This window comes from Oncorhynchus mykiss, chromosome 18, assembly GCF_013265735.2.
Source record: "Oncorhynchus mykiss isolate Arlee chromosome 18, USDA_OmykA_1.1, whole genome shotgun sequence".
NCBI lineage: Eukaryota > Metazoa > Chordata > Actinopteri > Salmoniformes > Salmonidae > Oncorhynchus > Oncorhynchus mykiss.
The window spans coordinates 33937089-33958106 of NC_048582.1; the positions used below are offsets into that span (position 1 = coordinate 33937089).

Consider the following 21018-nt stretch of genomic DNA (forward strand, 5'->3'; position numbering starts at 1 on the left):
TGACTGAGCGGTGGTAGGCAGAAGCAGGCGCGTAAAAATTCATTCAAACAGCACTTCCGTGCGTTTTGCCAGCAGCTCTTCGTTGTGCGTCAAGCATTGCGCTGTTTATGACTTCAAGCCTATCAACTCCCGAGATGAGGCTGGTGTAACTGAAGTGAAATGGCTAGCAAGTTAGTGCGCGCTAATAGCGTTTCAAACGTCACTCACGCTGAGCCTTCTAGTAGTTGTTCCCCTTGCTTTGCATGGGTAACGCTGCTTCGATGGTGGCTGTTGTCGTTGTGTTGCTGGTTCAAGCCCAGGGAAGAGCGAGGAGAGGGACGGAAGCTATACTGTTACACTGGCAATACTAAAGTGCCTATAAGAACATCCAATAGTCAAAGGTTAATGAAATTCAAATGATATAGAGGGAAATAGTCCTATAATTCCTATAATAACCTCAACCTAAAACATCTTACCTGGGAATATTGAAGACTCATGTTAAAAGGAACCACCAGCTTTCATATGTTCTCATGTTCTGAGCAAAGAACTGAAACGTTAGCTTTCTTACATAGCACATATTGCACTTTTACTTTGTTTTACTTTTGTACATATTACACTTTGTTTTTGCATTATTTAAACCAAATTGAACATGTTTCATTATTTACTTGAGGCTAAATTGATTTTATTGATGTATTATATTGTATTATATTTTATTGTATTATATACTTATTATAAGTTAAAATAAGTGTTCATTCAGTATTGTTGTAATTGCCATTATTACAAAAAAAAATGTAAAAAAACCCGGCCGATATCTGCGTTGAAAAATCATAATCGGTCGACCTTTACTTTGTGCGTGATTGTTTATTGTTAGGTCGGTACGTTTCCGACTGGTTCATTCCCGGGTGCTGCCTTACTCAAGAAAACAGAAAAAGAGACGATGTAAAGATATTCTTCCTCCTCCTCTGACAAGGAGTAAGAAATGTCGGACCAATGCGCAGCGTGGTATGTGTTCATGATGTTTATTGACTGAACACTGAAAATACAAAATAACAACGTGAAATAAACTAAAACAGTCCTGAAAGGTGCAGAAAACACTAGACAGAAAATAATTACCCACAACTAAAATGGGGAAAACAGGCTACCTAAGTATGATTCTCAATCAGAGACAACAAACGACACCTGCCTCTGATTGAGAACCATACCAGGCCAAACACATAAACACAACATAGAAAAAAGAATATAGACTACCCACCCCAACTCACGCCCTGACCAAACTAAGACAAAGACATAACAAAGGAACTAAGATCAGAACGTGACAGACGATATTTGTATGCGGGAATATTAACTCAATTATATATATTTTTTTTTATTGTTTGCCAACTGATATGTGACACATAATAATGCAAAAATAACATGCAAAACAGTCAAGCCCCCCAAAAAACAGGCAAGCCCAGCTTTATTAACTCAATGATATATATATATTCCCCCCCCCCCCCCCCCGTTTTTTGCTAATAATGTGGGACTCAAAACAGGTGGGGCTCACCTGCCGTGAAAGAAGGGGGCCCGCTGGTCCTGCTAGTATTGCGCCTACAGCAATGGAACACCGGGAGGCACACACCTCTTTCTGAAACAAAAACGCGATCCTCTGTCAACGTCTCGCTTCAGTTCACGCGCACATCAGAGAACTACAGCTCTCTCAAAGGACTAGGTACGAGCGCGAGAGAAGAGAGAAGCTAAATACACCATGGGTGCTTGACTCGTTTTATGTCAGTCACATGTAGCCTACTGTTCAATACCTATATAGTGGTTGGCGTTTGGATGAATCAAAAGGCATACTTGAGAAAATAACAGAAGGAATCAAGTGAGCAGCTCTCAGCTCTGAGCAATGAGCAGGCATGTCCCGAAGGAAGCAGAGCAATCCAAGGCAATTTAAATGTAAGTTTATATTTCTCTACCTTGTGTGTTGCTTTATTAAAAAACATATTTAAACACATGCTGTATTATCTTCAACATATAGAAAGTATTTCACAATAGAAAGTGAGAGACATCATTACTATCAACTTTTGATTTGTGAATATTTCAGCAGCCTAGGCATGTCCCGAAGGAAGCAAAGCAATCCAAGGCAATTTAAACGTAAATGACTTCTGTGTTGCTTTATTAAAACACAGAAAACACGGGTTACTGAAATATTTACGAATTAAAAGTTGATTGTAATGATGTCTCCCACTCTCTATTGTGAAATACATTCTACATGTTGAAAAAATACAGCATGTGTGGAAATATGCAAGCGTATTTGGAAGAAATCATCATCATTATAACAGTAGGACTATATACTATATAATGAATGGTCACAATCATTTGTAAATAGTTGTATACAAAATGTTCTGGAGTTTTGTGAAATGTGGTAATTTTTGCAACTGTTATTCTTGAGCTACTGCAGCCTACTTTTGTTGTTGTTGCTCTTTTCATACTATTTCTTAGAAGTGTGTGATTTAATACAATGTATCCATGTGTTCCATCAGCAGCCATGTGAAATCCTTAGATTAGGGCCAACTGAATTTATTTAAATTGACTGATTTCCTTATATGAACTGTAACTCAGTAAAATCTTGTTGCATTTATATTTTTGTTCAGTGTATTTTTAACTACTAAAAGTCACTGCATTAAATATAATTTTTCTGTGTGCTTGTGGGAAGATTTGTATTGTCATTTATCATTGATTCGGGGTAAAATCACCCAACACATTCTGATGACCTGTCCTAAACCTTTAACCTCATACAAACCACTGCCCTCATATGGCATTTGTTTACACAATGTTTACATGTTTCTAAATATATATATATATATATATATATATATATATATATATATATATATATATATATATATATATATTTCATCATGACTATGCCCGTGGCTGTTTATGATATATGTTATGTTATTGTTATGACAGTGTTATGCAACCCTTATTACAGAGGGTTCAAGTGAAGTGTTTACCTTGTATATAATGCAGTCTGTTCTGCTCACCTTATGTCATTGGACTGCCTTGGTGTTATCAGAGTAAAAACTCTAGTGTGTTTAAATCATTTAACTATTTCAACCCTTCAAACTTACATTAGGTCAACGCACGTGACCTGTATGTACTTTAATACAGTGTGTACTGTAACGCAGTGTGTACGGCTCACCCCCTATTATTGGGTTATACGTCAAAGTAAAAACTCAAGTATAGTTGGGGGAATGTGGTGAGCCTGAGAGCCAGCCCATCAGCGCAGACAGTTATAGCAGAGGACAAAAAGGTTGTTAAAGGGTGAGGAGGATTTTTCTGCTCCCCCTTCAATGGAACGCATTGCCCCTGCCTGTTATCTGGCCATGCGATTCACAGTGAGCAGAGTATTTTAATATTTAGCTTATTCCATTCTCTGGGGTGCCCTCTGCAGAGCAGATAAAAAAGAGGAGGTCTGAAAGAGCTCCATTAATTTGCCCCGATGACTGAGGTGATAAGGGGAGATAATGGAGAAGATAAGCTGTAGAAGATATACCATCAGACACCCCATTATTACCATTAGAATTCCAGCCTGGCAGTCTGCAGTTTCCTGATAATCCCCCACCACCACTGGATGATAACACAAAAAATAGTCACTCTGTCCACACTCCCGAGGCCCTTTGTTATCCCACCTCCAGGATATTCTGATAATATGGTGATATATATATATTATGTCTTTTTTCCCCCGCCTCAACTTTTGTGCCCATATTAGTATAATTATTTCTCTATTTTTTCCATCACACAGAGATATAACAAAGGCATTTCTTCCTGGGAATCTTTCACGTTGGCTTTTCCACCTTCTTTCATCTTGCCCCCCCCCCCCAAAAAAAAATACAGAGCTTTTATTGTAATAAGAGTTAGATCCCAAAACCAGATAGATGACAAGGTGGTGTTGTATGGGAAAACATATATCAATGGTATCAGCCAAATCTAACCAGCCCAAGTTGGTGGCAGCTGTTGTTCTTTGCCTTATCACCTCCAAGCCAATATGCCAATAAATATTGTTCAGATTGGGCTGGCCAAAGTTATGACAGGGAGATTAAAATAATGTCCAATGCATTGCAGATTGGGCTAGGCTGGGTATGTGTGATATGGGGTCGTGCTTTGAAACCTTCACAGTGTCCACACACCACCATGTCTCTTCTACACACAGCCTATCTGCTCCTTCAGAGGTAGTGTACTGTAAATATCCATGTTTCAATTGGGCACCTGTCCTGACTCTTTCTGCTAGTGTGCACACTGTAATGCACGGCTCTCCAACCCTATTCCTGGAGACCTACCCTCCTGTAAGTTTTCATTTCAACCCCAGTTGTAGCCAATTTAATTTGAGGTATTATCAACAGTGAAATACTATGAAAAACGTCTTTCTCCAATACCCTTAGCCACGTTATTCCCACACTGTACAACTTTAAGAAGTACCGTATTAATTATTTACATAAAATTGCATGGCAATGCACTCTGGGTGATTTGAAGCGTAAACAGTCAATTATACCGTAAATTCCAAAGAAATCTTGGTTTAACAGTACATTACTGTTACTGTACAGCACTGTGGGATTGGCAACTTGCAACCTTTTCAAACAATTAGGATTGATAGGACTGAGAGACATCAAGGTCTGAAGTGAACCAAACATGGTGTGTAAAACGTTTACTGCATAGGATTTACCTAAACGAATTACACCAAACATTACACTGTAATAAAAACAGTGATTTATACGGTCCATTTTTACATTAATCAACAGTAAAATACTGTGAAGCATTTTGTGGGCAGTGAAATAATTGCTGTATTTCGAATGATACTGTAATTCCATCCCACAGAATACAGTACCATAACGTATCTTTGGAGCGCTAAAAACTTTTTGACCACTAATGCGTGCACGGTGTTGTTGTTTCAGGCTCATTAACGTATTTTGCGGTTTGCCTTGTCAGAGGCTATATTTGTTGCACCTGGGAGTAAGAACGCTGTACCAATTTAACTCCTATGTGGTTATAGTGACCCACTTGTTTTGCCTGTTTTGCATGTTATTTTGGTATTATAACGTGTCATACAGTATATCAGTTTGCAAACAATGTAAAAAATAATATATATCATTGAGTTAATAAAGCCGCATACAAACATGGTCTCTTTTTTGTTTTCTTGAGTAAGGCAGGTCACTTTCTTATTTTATTGGTCAATAGGAAAGTGATCAGATGAAGCAAATACTAAACTACAGGAATGCTTTGCTAGTACAAACTGGATTATGTTCCGGGATTCTTCCGATGGCATTGAGGAGTACACCACATCAGTCACTGGCTTCATCAATAAGTGCATTGATGATGTCATCCCCTTAGTGACCGTACGTACATACCCCAACCAGAAGCCATAGATTACAGGCAACATCTGCACTGAGCTAAAGGCTAGAGCTGCTGCTTTCAAGGAGCAGGACTCTAACCCGGAAGCTTATGAGAAATCCCTCTATGCCCTCCGACGAACCATCAGACAGGCAAAGCATCAATACAAGACTAAGCTTGAATCGTACTACACCGGCTCCGACGCTCGTAGGATTTGGCAGGGCCTGCAAACTATTACAGACTACAAAGGGAAGGACAGCCGAGAGCTGCCCAGTGACACAAGCCTACTGGACGAGCTAAATAACTTCTATGCTCGCTTCGAAGCAAGTAACACTGAAACATGCACAAGAGCATCAGCTGTTCCAGACGACTGTGTGATCACGCTCTCCGTAGCCGATGTGAGTAAGCCCTCTAAACAGGTCAACATTCACAGGGCCAGACGGGTTGCCAGGATGTGTACTCAGAGCATGCGCTGACCAACTGGCAAGTGTCTTCACTGACATGTTCAACCTGTCCCTGACGGAGTCTGTAATTGCAACATGTTTCAAGCAGACCGCCATAGTCCCTGTGCCCAAGAAGGTAACATGCCTCAATGACTACCGACCCGTAGCACGCATGTCTGTAGCCATGAAGTGCTTTGAAAAGCTGGTCATGGCTCACATCAACACCATTATCCCAGAAACCCTAGACCCACTCCAATTGGCATACCGCCACAACAGACATTCTTGTCGTGATGTGTGTTTTGTCCTATATATATATATTTTTGTTTTTTATCACAGCCCCCGTCCCCAGCCCCGGTCCCCCCCCGTAGGAGGCCTTTTGCCTTTTGGTAGGCCGTCGTTGTAAATAGGAATTTGTTCTTAACTGACTTGCCTAGTTAAATAAAGGTTAAATAAAATGTAAAGATCCACAGATGATGCAATCTCTATTGCACTCAACACAAGGTACACCTATGTGAGAATGCTATTCATTGACTACAGCTCATCGTTCATTACCATAGTGCCCTCAAAGCTCATCACTAAGCTACTTTACAGTAGGTGTACTGTAAAATGAAATACAGAATTTTGCTAGCCACTGAGTTGTCTGTAAGTTAATGTCAAATTCACGGCTCTAATGGTTTTCGTCCTCCTCTTCTGGGGAGGAGTAGGAAGGATCGGACCAATGCGCAGCGTGGTAAGTGTCCATAATATAATTTTAATGAAATATAACTGTACACAGAAAACAAAAGAATAAGAGAATAAATGGAAACCGACACAGTCCCGTATGGAGCAAACGCTGACACGGAAAATAATCACCCACAACCAAAATGGGGAAAACAGAATACCTAAGTATGATTCTCAATCAGAGACAATGATCGACAGCTGCCTCTGATTGAGAACCATACCAGGCCAAGCACAGAAATACAACATAGAAAAAAGAACATAGACTACCCACCCCAACTCACGCCCTGACCAAACTAACACAAAGACATAATAAAGGAACTAAGGTCAGAACGTGACAACGGCAACCCCTTTACAGTGTATAGTAGTTCCAGGTGATCAGAATTTGAATAAACAATATGAAATGTATGTTCTAAATATTCTAAATTTCCCTTATTAATGATAAAAGTCTGTCTTCTATTGTTATTATATGCCAATTTGATAGTGTGGCTCTCAGTCAGTGAAGAATTAATAATTCCCAGATCAATGCGACATGAAGAGGGGTGACTGCATGCCAGCGTCTCTCTCTCCATCCCCAGCATCTGTGCACTCTGCTAATTAGGTAGACTGTGTTGTGGTCCATTGGTCTACAAAGAGGCGGCAGGTAGCCTAACGGTTAAGAGCGTTCGGCCAGTATCCAAAAGTTTTCCGTTTTGAATTCCAGATCGTACTAGGTGAAAATCTGTCAATGTGCCTTTGAGCAAGGCACTTAACTCTAATTGGGTAAGAGCGATTGACACATGTACAGTAGTTGGGACCTGACTAAGAGGAGTTCATGTTCCTTTCTCTCCCCCTCTACAATATTATAAAACAATACTCTGCATCGTTTCACGTTGATGATGGATATCACTGCGACCAAGATGGCACAGGGATGAAAGGAGTGTTGTCAGGTGATCCTCTCTGTTAGCAAGCGGAGCACTGAGCGGTCTGGCCAAGGCAGACCCTGTGGGAGGTTATGAAAGGTGTTGATGACTGCTTTCTTTGTTAAATGAGGGGGTTGATAACTACTTCCTCGGATGAATGAAAGGTGTTGATTTGTTACAGTGTTTCCCTTTTGGGGTAGATTTACTGGGGTGTACATTTGGGGCTATTGTGTTGAGAGGCTGGTTAGAAAGTGTTGGAGTTGATGAGAGTGAATGGACTGTATGGACTGTTTGGGCAACTTTCTGTTGTGCCTCAATATGCAGAGAAAATGTGCATTAAAGAATAGAATCTGTCTTCAATCAACTACACTGGAAAAACGTTTAAAGTTTGTTTTGTGATGGAAGAATGAGGTACAAACTGGTGTGAACGGCTTAATTCCAGAATTGACACAATCATCGCAATCCATTGAAATTGGCCTTGTTCTTTTCTGATATAATCAATGTAAAAAAGCAAGACAAGCAAGATGTTTATTTGACAAATCTTTATCACTTATGTTCCAGTGTTTGTTGTAGATTTGCTATTAGTGATGTCCAGCAAGCCTGCGGCAACAAAATCCCTTTTATTTTCAGGTTAACCTTCAGTTAGCTTGCAGGGATCAATGCTTGTGTTAGTCAACCACCATTATCAGTTACACGATCTCCCTTCTGTTTGTTGTTGTTGAACAACATCGATACCAATATCTAGTCTGCTCATGGTAGAACACGGAATGCGAGTTGTGAAGAAAAAAAACATTGCAGGCTTGAATTCATTCATTGATTCGTTTTTCTGCACAGAGGGAGGTGGATTTTCCTCAAAGTATGGCAGGATAATCAGTGTGTTCTAATGTATTTTAAATGTAAAGGATTTGATTCAGAGAGGAAGGAAGTTGATTTTGTTCTGTAATTCGCTTAATTTAATTCCTTGTTGTAATTTGAATAATCAGTGAAGTTCAGAAAGGATTTGACTGTAGAGAGAGAGAGACAGAGACAGAGAGAGAGAGAGAGAGAGAGAGAGAGAGAGAGAGAGAGAGAGAGAGAGAGAGAGAGGCCTAACCCTACTAGAGTGAAGTCCAATGTCTCCTGTTTTCTGATGATCTGGTGATCCTGTCCCTAACCAAGGAGGGTCTACAGCAACACCTAGATCTTCTGCACAGATTCTGTCAGACAAGGGGCCCTGACAGTAAATCTCAGTAAGACCAAAATGATGGTGTTCCAAAGAAGGTCCAGTTGCAAGGACAACAAATACAAATTCCACCTGGACACCGCGATTCCCAAACCTTCGATAACAAAGCCACCACCTACAGAGAGATGAACCTAAGCAAATTGGTCCTGGGGCTCTGTTCACAAACAGACCCCAGAGATCCCCAGGACAGCAACTCAGTTAGACCCAAACAAATCATGAGAAAACAAAGAGATAATTGCTTGACACAGTGGAAAAAGTTAACAAAAAAAATGAGAAAACTAGAACGCTGTTTGGCCCTATACAGAGAGTGCACAGTGACAGAATACCTGACCAGTATGTATGACTGACCAAAGCTGCTGCTCCAGTTTCAACTGTTCTGCCTGCGGCTATGGAACCCTCCTGACCTGTTCACCGGACGTGCTACCTGTCCCAGACCTGCTGTTTTCAGCTATCTAGAGACAGCAGGAGCGGTAGAGATACTCTGAATGATCGGCTATGAAAAGCCAACTGACATTTACTCCTGAGGTGCTGACTTGTTGCACCTTCAACAACTACTGTGATTATTATTATTTTACCCTGCTGGTCATTTATGAACATTTGAACATCTTGGCCATGTTCTGTTATAATCTCCACCCGGCACAGCCAGAAGAGGACTGGCCACCCCTCATAGCCTGGTTTCTCTCTAGGTTTCTTCCTAGATTTTGGCCTTTCTAGGGAGTTTTTCCTAGCCACCGTGCTTCTACACCTTCATTGTTTGCTGTTTGGGGTTTTAGGCTGGGTTTCTGTACAGTATATAATAAATCAGCTGATGTAAGAAGAGCTATATAAATACATTTGATTTGATTTAAGGAAAGCTTTGACTATTTACAGACTCAGTGAGCATAGCCGTGCTATGGAGAGAGGCCGCCGTCGGCAGACCTGGCTCTCAAGATAAGACAGGCTATGTGCACACTGCCCACAAAATGAGGTGGAAACTGAGCTGCACTTCCTAACGTTCTGCCAAATGTTTGACCATATTAGAGACACATATTTCCCTCAGATTACACAGACCCATGCAGATCTCACTTAGACTTTTCAGCAACACTCTAAACACATTCTCATACACAAAACACATTCTGCACTCTAATGCACATGTCATCCATACTGGTAAACCAAGTGGCAACAATCAAATACAAATAGAGAACCCATGTCATTGATTGAACACAACCACTCAAAATTGATTTAACCTGTTTCAAATGATGCGACACAACCAATATAAACCAGTTCAGAGAGCAAACAGGTTGTTGAAGGTGGGAAGGAGAACGTCTGAGAATGGATACTGTAGTACAGTGCATTGTAGGCTGTATACTGTACAATGGACAAATTGTATGGCCCTGAACATTGTGCTTTACATTTAGTACTGACTGCTCAATAGATTTTGACTGGTTGCAGGTTCATATCAGCAAAGAACAAGAATTACAGTATCACAGAGACAAAGGACAAGTTTGTGAGATGCAGGGTACAGTACTGTAAAAACAGGGGTACAAGGAGGAGGAAGAACAAAAATCAAAATTGCAAAGTGCAAAGCAGAGTAGTATTTCTGATCAAAAGACAATGACGTAAAAATATGAATATTTTTTTAGATTAAAAATGTACTTCTCCCTGAGAATTGTATGTTTTGAATGATGTGTTTTCTATTTTTCGGTGTATTGTTTACTGACTGCTTGAGAGTATATATAATTTTGATCACTTTGTTTATGATTTGAGAGCAGTGTTTGATTTTGAACACAGGTATAACTTTTTGAGGCGAATGTTTCATTTTGCAAGAGGAGTCAGAGGTTATGTAAATAGTGCTTGAAGATTAGGTTTTGTGTTTAATGTTTTCAGGAAATGGAGCAAGGTTTCAGAAATTGTGTTTTAGCAATTGAGAAAAACTGTAATTGAAATTGAACTGTGAGTGAGTGAGTGAGTGAGAGAGACAGAGAGACAGAGAGACAGAGAGACAGAGAGAGGGAGAGGGAGAGGGAGAGGGAGAGGGAGAGGGAGAGGGAGAGGGTCTGGGTCTGAAGAGGAGAGTGAAGGTGATAAATTGGAAGGGAAGACAGACAGGTCTGATAAACACAGATTGGTTGATGTGAGGCAGCCAGACCAGCCACCAAGGAATCAACAGTTTGACTGTTGCAACTAGATCAAAATCTCTAGATCTCTTCAAACAGGGGGAACAGTAAGCAAGTCAAGGACAAACCCAGGTCAACTGTCCTTCCGTCTCCTTTCCTTTCTGAGTGTTAACACTACCAGTGTCCCTCTATTGTAAAGTTTAGGCCTTATATTGTTGACACTAAATACAAGCGGCAACACTTAAGGAAGTTTTGGTGCTCCTCTCCTCTCTCCCAGTTAAAAGGGGGGGGGGGGGGGGGGGGCATTCATTATTCTGGGGGATTTGAACCTTTGGTGGTTAAGGGCTGTGCAATCAGTCTTCCTAATCTCATTTAAAGATGGAAATAAACAATCAGTCTTCCTAATCTCATTTAAAGATGGAAATAAACAATCAGTCTTCCTAATCTCATTTAAAGATGGAAATAAACAATCAGTCTTCCTAATCTCATTTAAAGATGGAAATAAACAATCAGTCTTCCTAATCTCATTTAAAGATGGAAATAAACAATCAGTCTTCCTAATCTCATTTCAAGATGGAAATAAACAATCAGTCTTCCTAATCTCATTTAAAGATGGAAATAAACAATCAGTCTTCCTAATCTCATTTAAAGATGGAAATAAACAATCGGTCTTCCTAATCTCATTTAAAGATGGAAATAAACAATCAGTCTTCCTAATCTCATTTAAAGATGGAAATAAACAATCAGTCTTCCTAATCTCATTTAAAGATGGAAATAAACAATCAGTCTTCATGGTGAGGAAGAAAGCCCAGAGATGCACGTGGGTAGGATTATGGTAATGTGGGAATGAAACAAGCGTCTTTAATACACGGCACTAATAACTCTTTATGCATGCGAGAAGAAGATGGTTCCAACAAAAATGGGGGAGGACGAATCTCAATCACATTGTTTCTTTGAACCGAAAACCTAAAATTTGCATGCAGATTTTTCAACATTAATCTGGGACTATTTGTTACAGATGGCAAATGTTCAGAGAACAAGTCAGAAAAAGGCCACAATAAATCTCAGGGTAGGATTTCTGAGCTAGGATCAGATCTTCCATGTCCATATGACCTTATTCATTATGATCTAAAAGGCTAAACTGATGCAATGTTGAGGGAGACATTTTTATCTTCCCTCAAGTCCTGGAGGTAAACAACAGTTAATTTAGGTCTCAGGTTGTGCTTTCTCTCTCTCTCTCTCTCTCTCTCTCTCTCTCTCTCTCTCTCTCTCTCGCTCTCTCTCTCTCTCTCTCTCTCTCGATTCCTGGCCCACTGAAAACAGCCCTGAGGTGATAGCAGCACAGACCTAGGGAGAAATAGAGAGAGGGAGAGAGAGTAAGAGTGAGAAAGAGTGAGTGATATAGAGAGAGGCCAGAGATAGAGAGAGCCGTTAGTCACGGCACTGAGGAGATTGGACACACAATGCAGCATGGCACCGCACAGCGTAACGTGGTGGATCGGATTCCCTTGTCCCCAGCCAAGGTGCCACAGCTGCGTGTTTGATGTGTGGCAGCCGGGCAGGAGGGGCATGTGGAGAGTGCTATGCTCTCTCTCTCTCTGAAATAAAAATTCTGATCGCATTATTGGCATGAAATACAATTTGTAGATTTTTCCAAAGCAGTATAGTGGTATAGCATTTCAGTAAATACAGTACAATGCAATGAGGATAATGAAATACAGTTCATTTCAGTAGTAATAATAATAATAGTACATATAATCATGTATACAGGTACAACAATACTGCTGTTGTATTGTGTAATCTTCGGTTGATACATTTTATAAAAAATAAAAATAAGATTATAAAAAAATATATATATTGACAATTAAATAAAAAACAAAATGTACATGGATGATGGTCACACTATTACTTGTAAGTTATATACAATGTAAATACTTCAAGTAGTTAATGGCCATGGGATGTCCCTAAGACTATGAAAATCATATACGTACATACTGTATCTGGCAGTAATATTTGAGGTTTCTCCCTCATCCAAATTCACAGCTTTATGTCATTAGTAAATGCATAGAAGTTGGGAATTGATTGAGATATTTTCTTGAAAAATATTTGGGAGTATTTCTCACAGTAGAGGAAAAAGTGCATCTCTGTCTCTACCTCCCCTGTCGTGCAGTGACCACATAGACACTCCTCTTTGGATAGCCATGTCTTTTTGTGTCTCCCTTTTTCGATAGCCAATTAGTGATCACTGTGCCTGTATTTGGTCAGGATCTGTCTATGTTTTGTATCTCTGATAGCTCTGCAGCTCAGGAGTTCTGTGTTTAAGCATTTTATTCTTGATTCTGCCAGGGCCACATGCCTTTCCAGGTTTAAGGCGTTGTATTTTCTTTGAAAGTTCAGCCTGTGTAAGTTGGTTGTCTATTGGGTTCTGGTTGTTTTTAATTGTGTGTTGTAAGGAGCTGCGTTTTTCTTGAATATTTTGGGGATTTAAGGTAAGGTCTTCTGATGGTATTATTTCATAGAGGTTTTCTAAAAAAAAATATCAAAATGTTGCCATTTTGAATGGCTAGGTCATTCCTTTGTTTTCCATTTAAACCATTCCATTTCTCCCAGAACAATCTTCAATCTCTTTCAGAGTATTTCCAAAATGCTTCCATTTCTTCCATCTTAGATTTTGTTTGTATTCTTTCAATGTGTCACAATATTGTTGCCGAACATCTCTATCCTGTGGTTGGTGATGTTTTCTACTTGATAAAGCTCTAAAACATTTTCTTATGAGATTACGTTCAGCATCAAACAATTTCCCTTTTTGAGGTTTCCAATTGTATTTTTTTCCCCCCGTTTGCATAAATTTACTTTTGTGGCTACTTTATGATACATCTAATTTCATTTATTCACAGCCAAATTTATGTCAGGGAGGTTTGGGCTGAATGTACTTGAAAGGAAATCAGTGATACAGATTGTAATTTCTGGGCAAAGCAATGCTGTGTTTAAGTGTGCTGCGATGTCAGGGGCCCATCTGTATATTTTATTTCGATGAATCAGTGTACACAAACTCCCGCCCGTAATGGTGTCTGTGGTCTGACAGTGAATGCACTAATGGTGGAGGGGTTCAAGTCTGAGATTGCATAGTCAACAACATTGGTCACAAGAGCTGAGCAGTAGGTGAATCTTCCCAAAGAAGAGATGCACTCTCCTTTCCATTTGAGTTTACTACCTGGTCAGGGCTAGTTCTATTACTAGTGGGGTATATGGAGGGACGTCCAAATGTACTGTATGTCTACTACCCTCGGGCTTTGAGGTTCGGAAGCTGTTCTAGCATTAAAATCCCTACACAAAATGACATTCCCCTCATCTTGAAACTGGTTGGTCTCTCTTTGGAGATGATCAGAAAACTGATCATCATAGTAAGATGAATCTGAGGGAGAAGCATAAACCACACCTATGTATAAATCATTGTCACTAAGGATTGTGCCCTTTTCTGAGTTTAACCAACCCTGGGTGTTACCCTTTTTTATTTTTCTCGGTGAAGGGTCCCGTTTATATCATATGATCAATCCTCCCAAGTCCCTGCCCTGTTTTATGTTTTTATGTTTTAATGATTGAAGTAGAATTTCCCTATAGCCCGAAGGACTTTTAGAGTTTGTGGTCTTAAGACCTAAGGTAGAGGAGTTACAAGCCCTGGATAATTCAATAACTAAAATGCAACTAAAATATAAATGCAACATGCAACAATCTGAGTTACGGTTCATATAAGGAAATCACTCAATTGAAATTAATTAATTAATTAGGTTCTAATCCATGGATTTCACATGACTGGGAATGCAGATATGCATCTGTTGGTCACAGATTCTTTAAAAAAAAGGTAGCGAGCCTCCCGGGTGTCACAGTGGTTAAGGGCGCTGTACTGCAGCGCCAGCTGTGCCACCAGAGACTCTGGGTTCGCGCCCAGGCTCTGTCGTAACCGCCCGCAACCGGGAGGTCCGTGCAGCGACGCACAATAACCGGGAGGTCCGTGCAGCGACGCACAATTGGCCTAGCGTCGTCCGGGTTAGGGAGGGTTTGGCTGGTAGGGATATCCTTGTCTCATCGCGCACCAGAGACTCCTGTGGTGGGCCGGGAGCGGTGCGCGCTAACCAAGGTTGCCAGGTGCACAGTGTTTCCTGCGGCTGGCTTCCGGGTTGTATGCGCGCTGTGTTAAGAAGCAGTGCGGCTTGGTTGGGTTGTGTGTCGGAGGACTCACGGGAGTTGTAGCAATGAGACAAGATAGTAGCTACTAACTAACAATTGGATACCGAGAAAAAGGGGTATAATTTTTTTTTTTTTTTAAAAGGTAGCGGTGTGACCACCATTTGCCAAAGAGTTGATCAGGCTGTTGATTGTGGCCTGTGGAATATTGTCGACCCAGAGCATCTCAAACATGCTCAATGGGGTGACATGTCTGGTGAATATGCAGGAAGAACTGGGACATTTTCCACTTCCAGGAATTGTGTACAGGTCCTTGTGACATGGAGCAGTGCATTATCATGCAGAAACACGAGTTGATGGCGGCGGATGAATGGTACGACAACGGGCCTCAGAATCTCGTCACGGTATCTCTGTACATACAAATTGCAATCGATAAAATGCAATTGTTTTTGTTGTCTGCCTATACCATAACCCCACCGCCTCCATGGGGCACTCTGTTCACAACATTGACATGAGCAGACCGCTCTCCCACACGACTCCATACTGCCCGGTACAGTTGAAACCATGATTAATCCGTGAAGAGTACACTTCTCCAGCATGCCAGTGGCCATCAAAGGTGAGCATTTACCTTCTGAAAGCGGTTACGACGCCAAACTGAAGTCAGGTCAAGACCCTGGTGAGGACGAGGAGCCCCCAGATGAGCTTCCCTGAGACCGTTTTTGACCGTTTGTGCAGAAATTCTTAAGTTGTACAAACCCACAGTTTCATCAGTTGTCCAGCTGGCTGGTCTTAGACGATACCACAGGTGAAGAAGCTTGATGTGGAGGTCCTGGGCTGGCGTAGTTACACGTGGTCTGCGATTGTGAGGCTGGTTGGACGAACTGCCAAATTCTCTAAAATGACAGTCCTATGGTAGAGAGATTAACATTTAGTTCTCCGGCAACAGCTCTGGTGGACATTCCTGCAGTCAGCATGCCAGTTGCATGCTTCCTCAAAACATGAGACATCTGTTCCTAATGAAGTGACAATGGGCTGATTGATTTGAAAATGCTTCTTAGGTTTCACGCCTTAGTGTTATTATGAACACTGGTAAGATGCACGTCTATGGAGATGCTAACCATAGCACTAAGGCCGAGGACGAGTTCAGGTCCAGGGACCGTAAGGTTGACAAACACTTCAGATTACATTGACTTCTATTGAAGTCTCAGGTGCTGCTGCAGTGCTGTGTCCCTGGGCCAAGCAAGCTACGGTCACCAGGTTCGAAAACCAGGAGCCAGGCATCAGCCAGCATTGTGTGTATGTGTATGTTTGTGTGTATGTGTGCGTATGTGTGTGTGTGTGTGCTTGCGTGCGTGCGTGCGTCTGTCCGTGAGTGTGCATGGTATAGAGGCAGTGTAGTGGCTGAGGCTCAGGAATGATTTCCACATTCAATTACCTCACCTCTAATTAGGGGACCTGTGGAGGGCGCCAGCTCTGTGATGCAGGCCCCATACTGTACTGTGGAGCCAGCTGATAGTGTGCACTGGCGCTATCACCTTGCAAACACACTCCTATTACATCGCAGGAGGGAGACAAACATAACTATGTAATTTACAGTCACTCAGATCATACCTGCATATTTTATTTTGTAGATTAGTGTGTGTGTGTGTGTGTCTCTGTGTTGTGGTTTCTCTAGCTCTTCTGATTCAGTCAGTGTTTGAGAGAAGGAAGGCTTCTCCCTCATCCATTTCTGTACATTTGTATTGTTCGTATCACAGTCAGTCTACCAGAGTTTATAAAAAAAAAAATTGTGAGCTTTATCAACAAGTGAATTACAACACAATCCAATCAATCAATAAAATGGTATTTGTCACATGCTTCGTAAACAACAGGTGTAGACTAACAGTGAAATTCATACAGGCCCTTCCCAACAATGAAGACAGAAAAAAAGCGAAATAATAGAAAAACAATAAAAGAAGGAATAAATACACAATGAGTAATGATAACTTGGCTATATACACGGTACCAGTACCGAGTTGATGTGCAGGGTACGAGGTAATTGAGGTAGATATGTACAGTACAGTGCATTCAGAAAGTATTCAGAGCCCTTCCCAATTTCATCATTTTATTACGTTACAGCCTTATTCTAAACTGGATTAAATTCATTTCCTCATAAATCTACACACAATACCACATAATGACAAAGCAAAACAGTTTTATGTTTTATGGTTGCACATTTATGAAAAATTTAAACAGAAGTACTTTATTTACATAAGTATTCAGACCCTTTGCTATGAGACATGAAATTGAGTTCAGGTGCATCCTGTTTCTATTGATCATCCTTAAGATATTTCTACAACTTGATTGGAGAAACAAATTCTATAGATTATTTCCCGGAAGGTTCTCTCATCTCCACAGAGGAACTCTAGGGGTTCTGTCAAAGTGACCATCAAGGCCCTTCTCCCCCAATTGCTCAGACTGAACCAGGTTTTCCTCTTGTCTGTGTTTAGCACCACACCATGTTTATTCCACATCAGTTAACTGATGCTAGCAGTAGAATCCGATTAAAAAAAACAGATACAGTCAAGTCTACTCCTGCTCCTCCTCTCCGGTGTGCGATGTCGCCGGAATACTATCCACCGGTCCTGGGAATCATCATTGCTAACACCTGGCACTCATCATTACGCACACCTGGCACTCATTGTTATGACTCACACCTGGACCTCATAACCTCCTCTTTTTAGGTCCCTTCCTTTTGTTCAATCCTCAGTTGGTATTGCACCTGCGTTCATGTTACCTCGCTTCTGTTACGCTGTCTTGTTTCATGTTTGTTGTTTTCATTAAACGTTTCACCTGCACCTGCTTCTCGACTCACAGCGTCATCGTTACAGATATAAATATAACTTATGGAACAGTGGGGACTGTGAAGAGACCGACACACGCATACACATGATAACACACGCACTCTACACACACGTACACATGTACTCTGTCTGGTGTAAAGCAGACTGAACCAGGTTTTCCTCTATGTCTGTGCTTAGCTCCATTCTGTTTCTTCTTATCCTGAATAACTCCTTAATGATTACAACAGCCATGGCTACATGGAACTCTATTCCACATCAGTTAACTGATTTTGTATTGTGTGTATATACGTATGTGCTAGTAGGGTAGTGGCACGAGGGCACACACTTAATGTGTTGTGAAAAGTATTATGAAATGAAATATATGTAACTGCCTTAATGTTGCTGGACCCCAGGAAGAGTAGCTGCTCCCTTGGCAGCAAATAATGGGGATCCATAATAAATACAAGCAGACCAATAACATGATGCAGCCACCACTATGGTTGAAAATATGGAGAGTGGTACTCAGTAATGTGTTGTATTGGATTTGCCCCAAACATAACACTTTGTATTCAGGACAATCAGTGAATTGCTTTGCCACATTTTTTGCAGTACTACTTTAGTGCCTTGTTGCAAACAGGATGCATGTTTTGGAATATTTCTATTCTGTACGGTCTTCCTTTTCACTCTGTCAATTGCGTTAGTGGAGTAGCTACAATGTTGTTGATCCATCCTCAGTTTTCTCTTATCACAGCGATTAAACTATGTAATCGTTTTAAAGTAACCATTGGCCCCATGGTGAAACCCCTGAGCGGTTTCCTTCCTCTCTGGCAACTGAGTTAGTAAGCACGCCTGTGTCTTCAGTTACTGGGTGTATTGATACACCATCCAAAGTGTCATTAATAACTTCACCATGCTCAAAGGGATATTCACTGTCTGCTTTCCCCCCCTGCCCCATCTACCAATAGGTGACCTTCTTTGTGAGACACTGGAAAACCTCCTTGGTCTTTGTGGTTGAATCTGTTTTTGAAATTCATTGCTTGACTGAGGGACCTTACATATCATTTTATGTGTTGGGTACAGAGATGAGGTAGTCATTCAAATCAGGTTGAACACTTATTGCACACAGAGGGAGTCCATGCAACTTATGTGACTTGTTAAGCACATTTTTATTCCTAAACTTATTTAGGCTTGCCATAACAAAGGGATTGAATACTTATTGACTCAACACATTTCAGCTTTTCATTTTGAATAAATTTGTAAAAACGTTAAACAATTCCACTTTGACATTATGAGGTACTGTGTGTAGGCCAGTGACAATGAAAAGTAAATGTAATCCATTTTAATTTCAGGCTGTAACACAACAAAATGTGGAAAAATCAAGGGGTGTGAATACTTTCTGAAGGCACTGTAGGTAGGGATAAAGTGACTAGGCAATAGGATAGATAAACAGTAGCAGCAGTGTGTGATGAGTCAAAAGAGTTAGTGCAAAAAGGGTCCATTTGTATGTTGTATTTATTATGGATCCCCATTAGCTGCTGACAAGGCAGCAGCTACTCTTCCTGGGGTCCAGCAAAATTAAGGCAGTTATACAATTTTAAAATCATTACAATACATTCACCGATTTCACAACACACTGCAATACAGAGAGTCCTGTGTAGATATTGGTTTGCCCCAGTGAAGTACTCGGTCGTACGCACTACCCTCTGTAGCACCTTACAGTCAGATGGAGAGCAGTTGCCATACGAAGCGGTGAGGCAGCCAGTCAAGATGCTCTCACGCTGTGTGTAAGAATAAGAGAGAGTAAAGTCTGTTGACATTGTCAGTTTTAAGGGACTCAAATCGAACAGCCAAAAAGCACATTGAGTCGGATATTTCAAGCCACATTTCAAACACCTTCGTAGGTAGTTTGAAGTCAGATACAAATCTGATTCCTGATTCCTGGCCATGCGACTTGTGTATGAATGGTCAAATCTGATTTATTTGCCCTCAAGTGCTTTTTAGACTGTTGCTTGTTGACAGTTTGACAAGAACATGTGGTAGCTAACTAGCTTGTTAATTGATTAAAAATAAATGAGTGAATGTGTTAGAAAGCTAAGCAGCTACCTAGCTACTGTATATACTGTATTATACGATATACTGTACTACTGTGGCTAGCCAGAAAGAGTTCTTACACTATCACTTTGAACATTCTAAGCAATGATTTGAGCATTAAGGCCTGCAGTGTGAACAAGGCTTAAGAGCACACACATGCATGCACAAACATACTCACATGTGTAAGTGCACACACAGACGCACATACACACGTTATATTCTTCTCTCCGTGTGGGGACCTAAAATGTATTTCCATTCAAAATCCTATTTTCCCTAACCCCTAACCCTAAGCTTAACCCTTACCCTAACCCGTAACCCTAAACCTAACCACTACTAACCTCTTACATGACTCTAATTTGAACCCTAACCTCTAAGCTTAAAATAGCCTTTGCCCTTATGCGGACGTGGGAAATGTCCACACGAGGGATACTTTTCCTTATGTTACTATCCTTGTGGCGACTTTTGGGGATTGAAGATCCCCCCCACAAGGATATTTGTATTTGTGTTTATTTATTAATGATCCCCATCCTGTGGTCCAGCAACATTAACAGTTATATACAGTTTCAAATTTGACATGACATTACATTTCATAACACTTTACACAGCACATTTAGTGTGTTCCCACAGGCCACTACTCCACGATCACATACAGTATTTACAATAAAAACATCCATGTGTACGTGTGTGTAAAGTTCGTATCTTATCACGTGTGTGTGTGCCTGTGCCTTTGTGTGTCTCTTCACAGTCCCCGCTGTTCCATAAGGTGAATTTTTACCTGTTTTTTAAAATCTGATTCTACTGCTTGGAATAGATGTGGAATAGATGTCCATGTAGTCATGGCTCTATGTCATGGCTCTACACGACTGAAAAGTAGTCCAGGTGCGACAAAACTAGAAGAACACACCCACACGCACGCACGCACACACACACACACCCACCACAAACAATAAGTTTGTGGTGCAAAACCAATATTCTCTTTACACCTCATGTATCCTCAGTCAGACTCCAAGCATAAATTCTAATGTAAATATGCAAAGTTTCAAATGACTTGAAAAAATGTCATACAGTATTTCAAAGGTGAAAATGTCCTGAACTAATTCCTTCAGGCAGGTAGGTAGCCGCAATTCCGTCACCGCCCCTGATTAAAGCAAAAACAGGAATATACAAATATCAAAGAATTTGCGTAGCTCG

General features: G+C 40.8%; 1 protein-coding gene across 1 annotated transcript in view; it reads left to right on the forward strand.

Annotated features, from left to right (window-relative positions):
• The first annotated feature begins 1593 nt into the window (after positions 1 to 1593).
• Positions 1594 to 21018, forward strand: part of LOC110496055 (zinc finger protein ZFPM2-like) — a 121279-nt gene continuing 101854 nt past the window's right edge. The window contains exon 1 of the mRNA XM_036952532.1: positions 1594 to 1914. Within this exon, the coding sequence (XP_036808427.1) occupies positions 1875 to 1914 (40 nt within the window). The 5' untranslated portion in view covers positions 1594 to 1874. The remainder of the gene's footprint in view (positions 1915 to 21018) is intronic.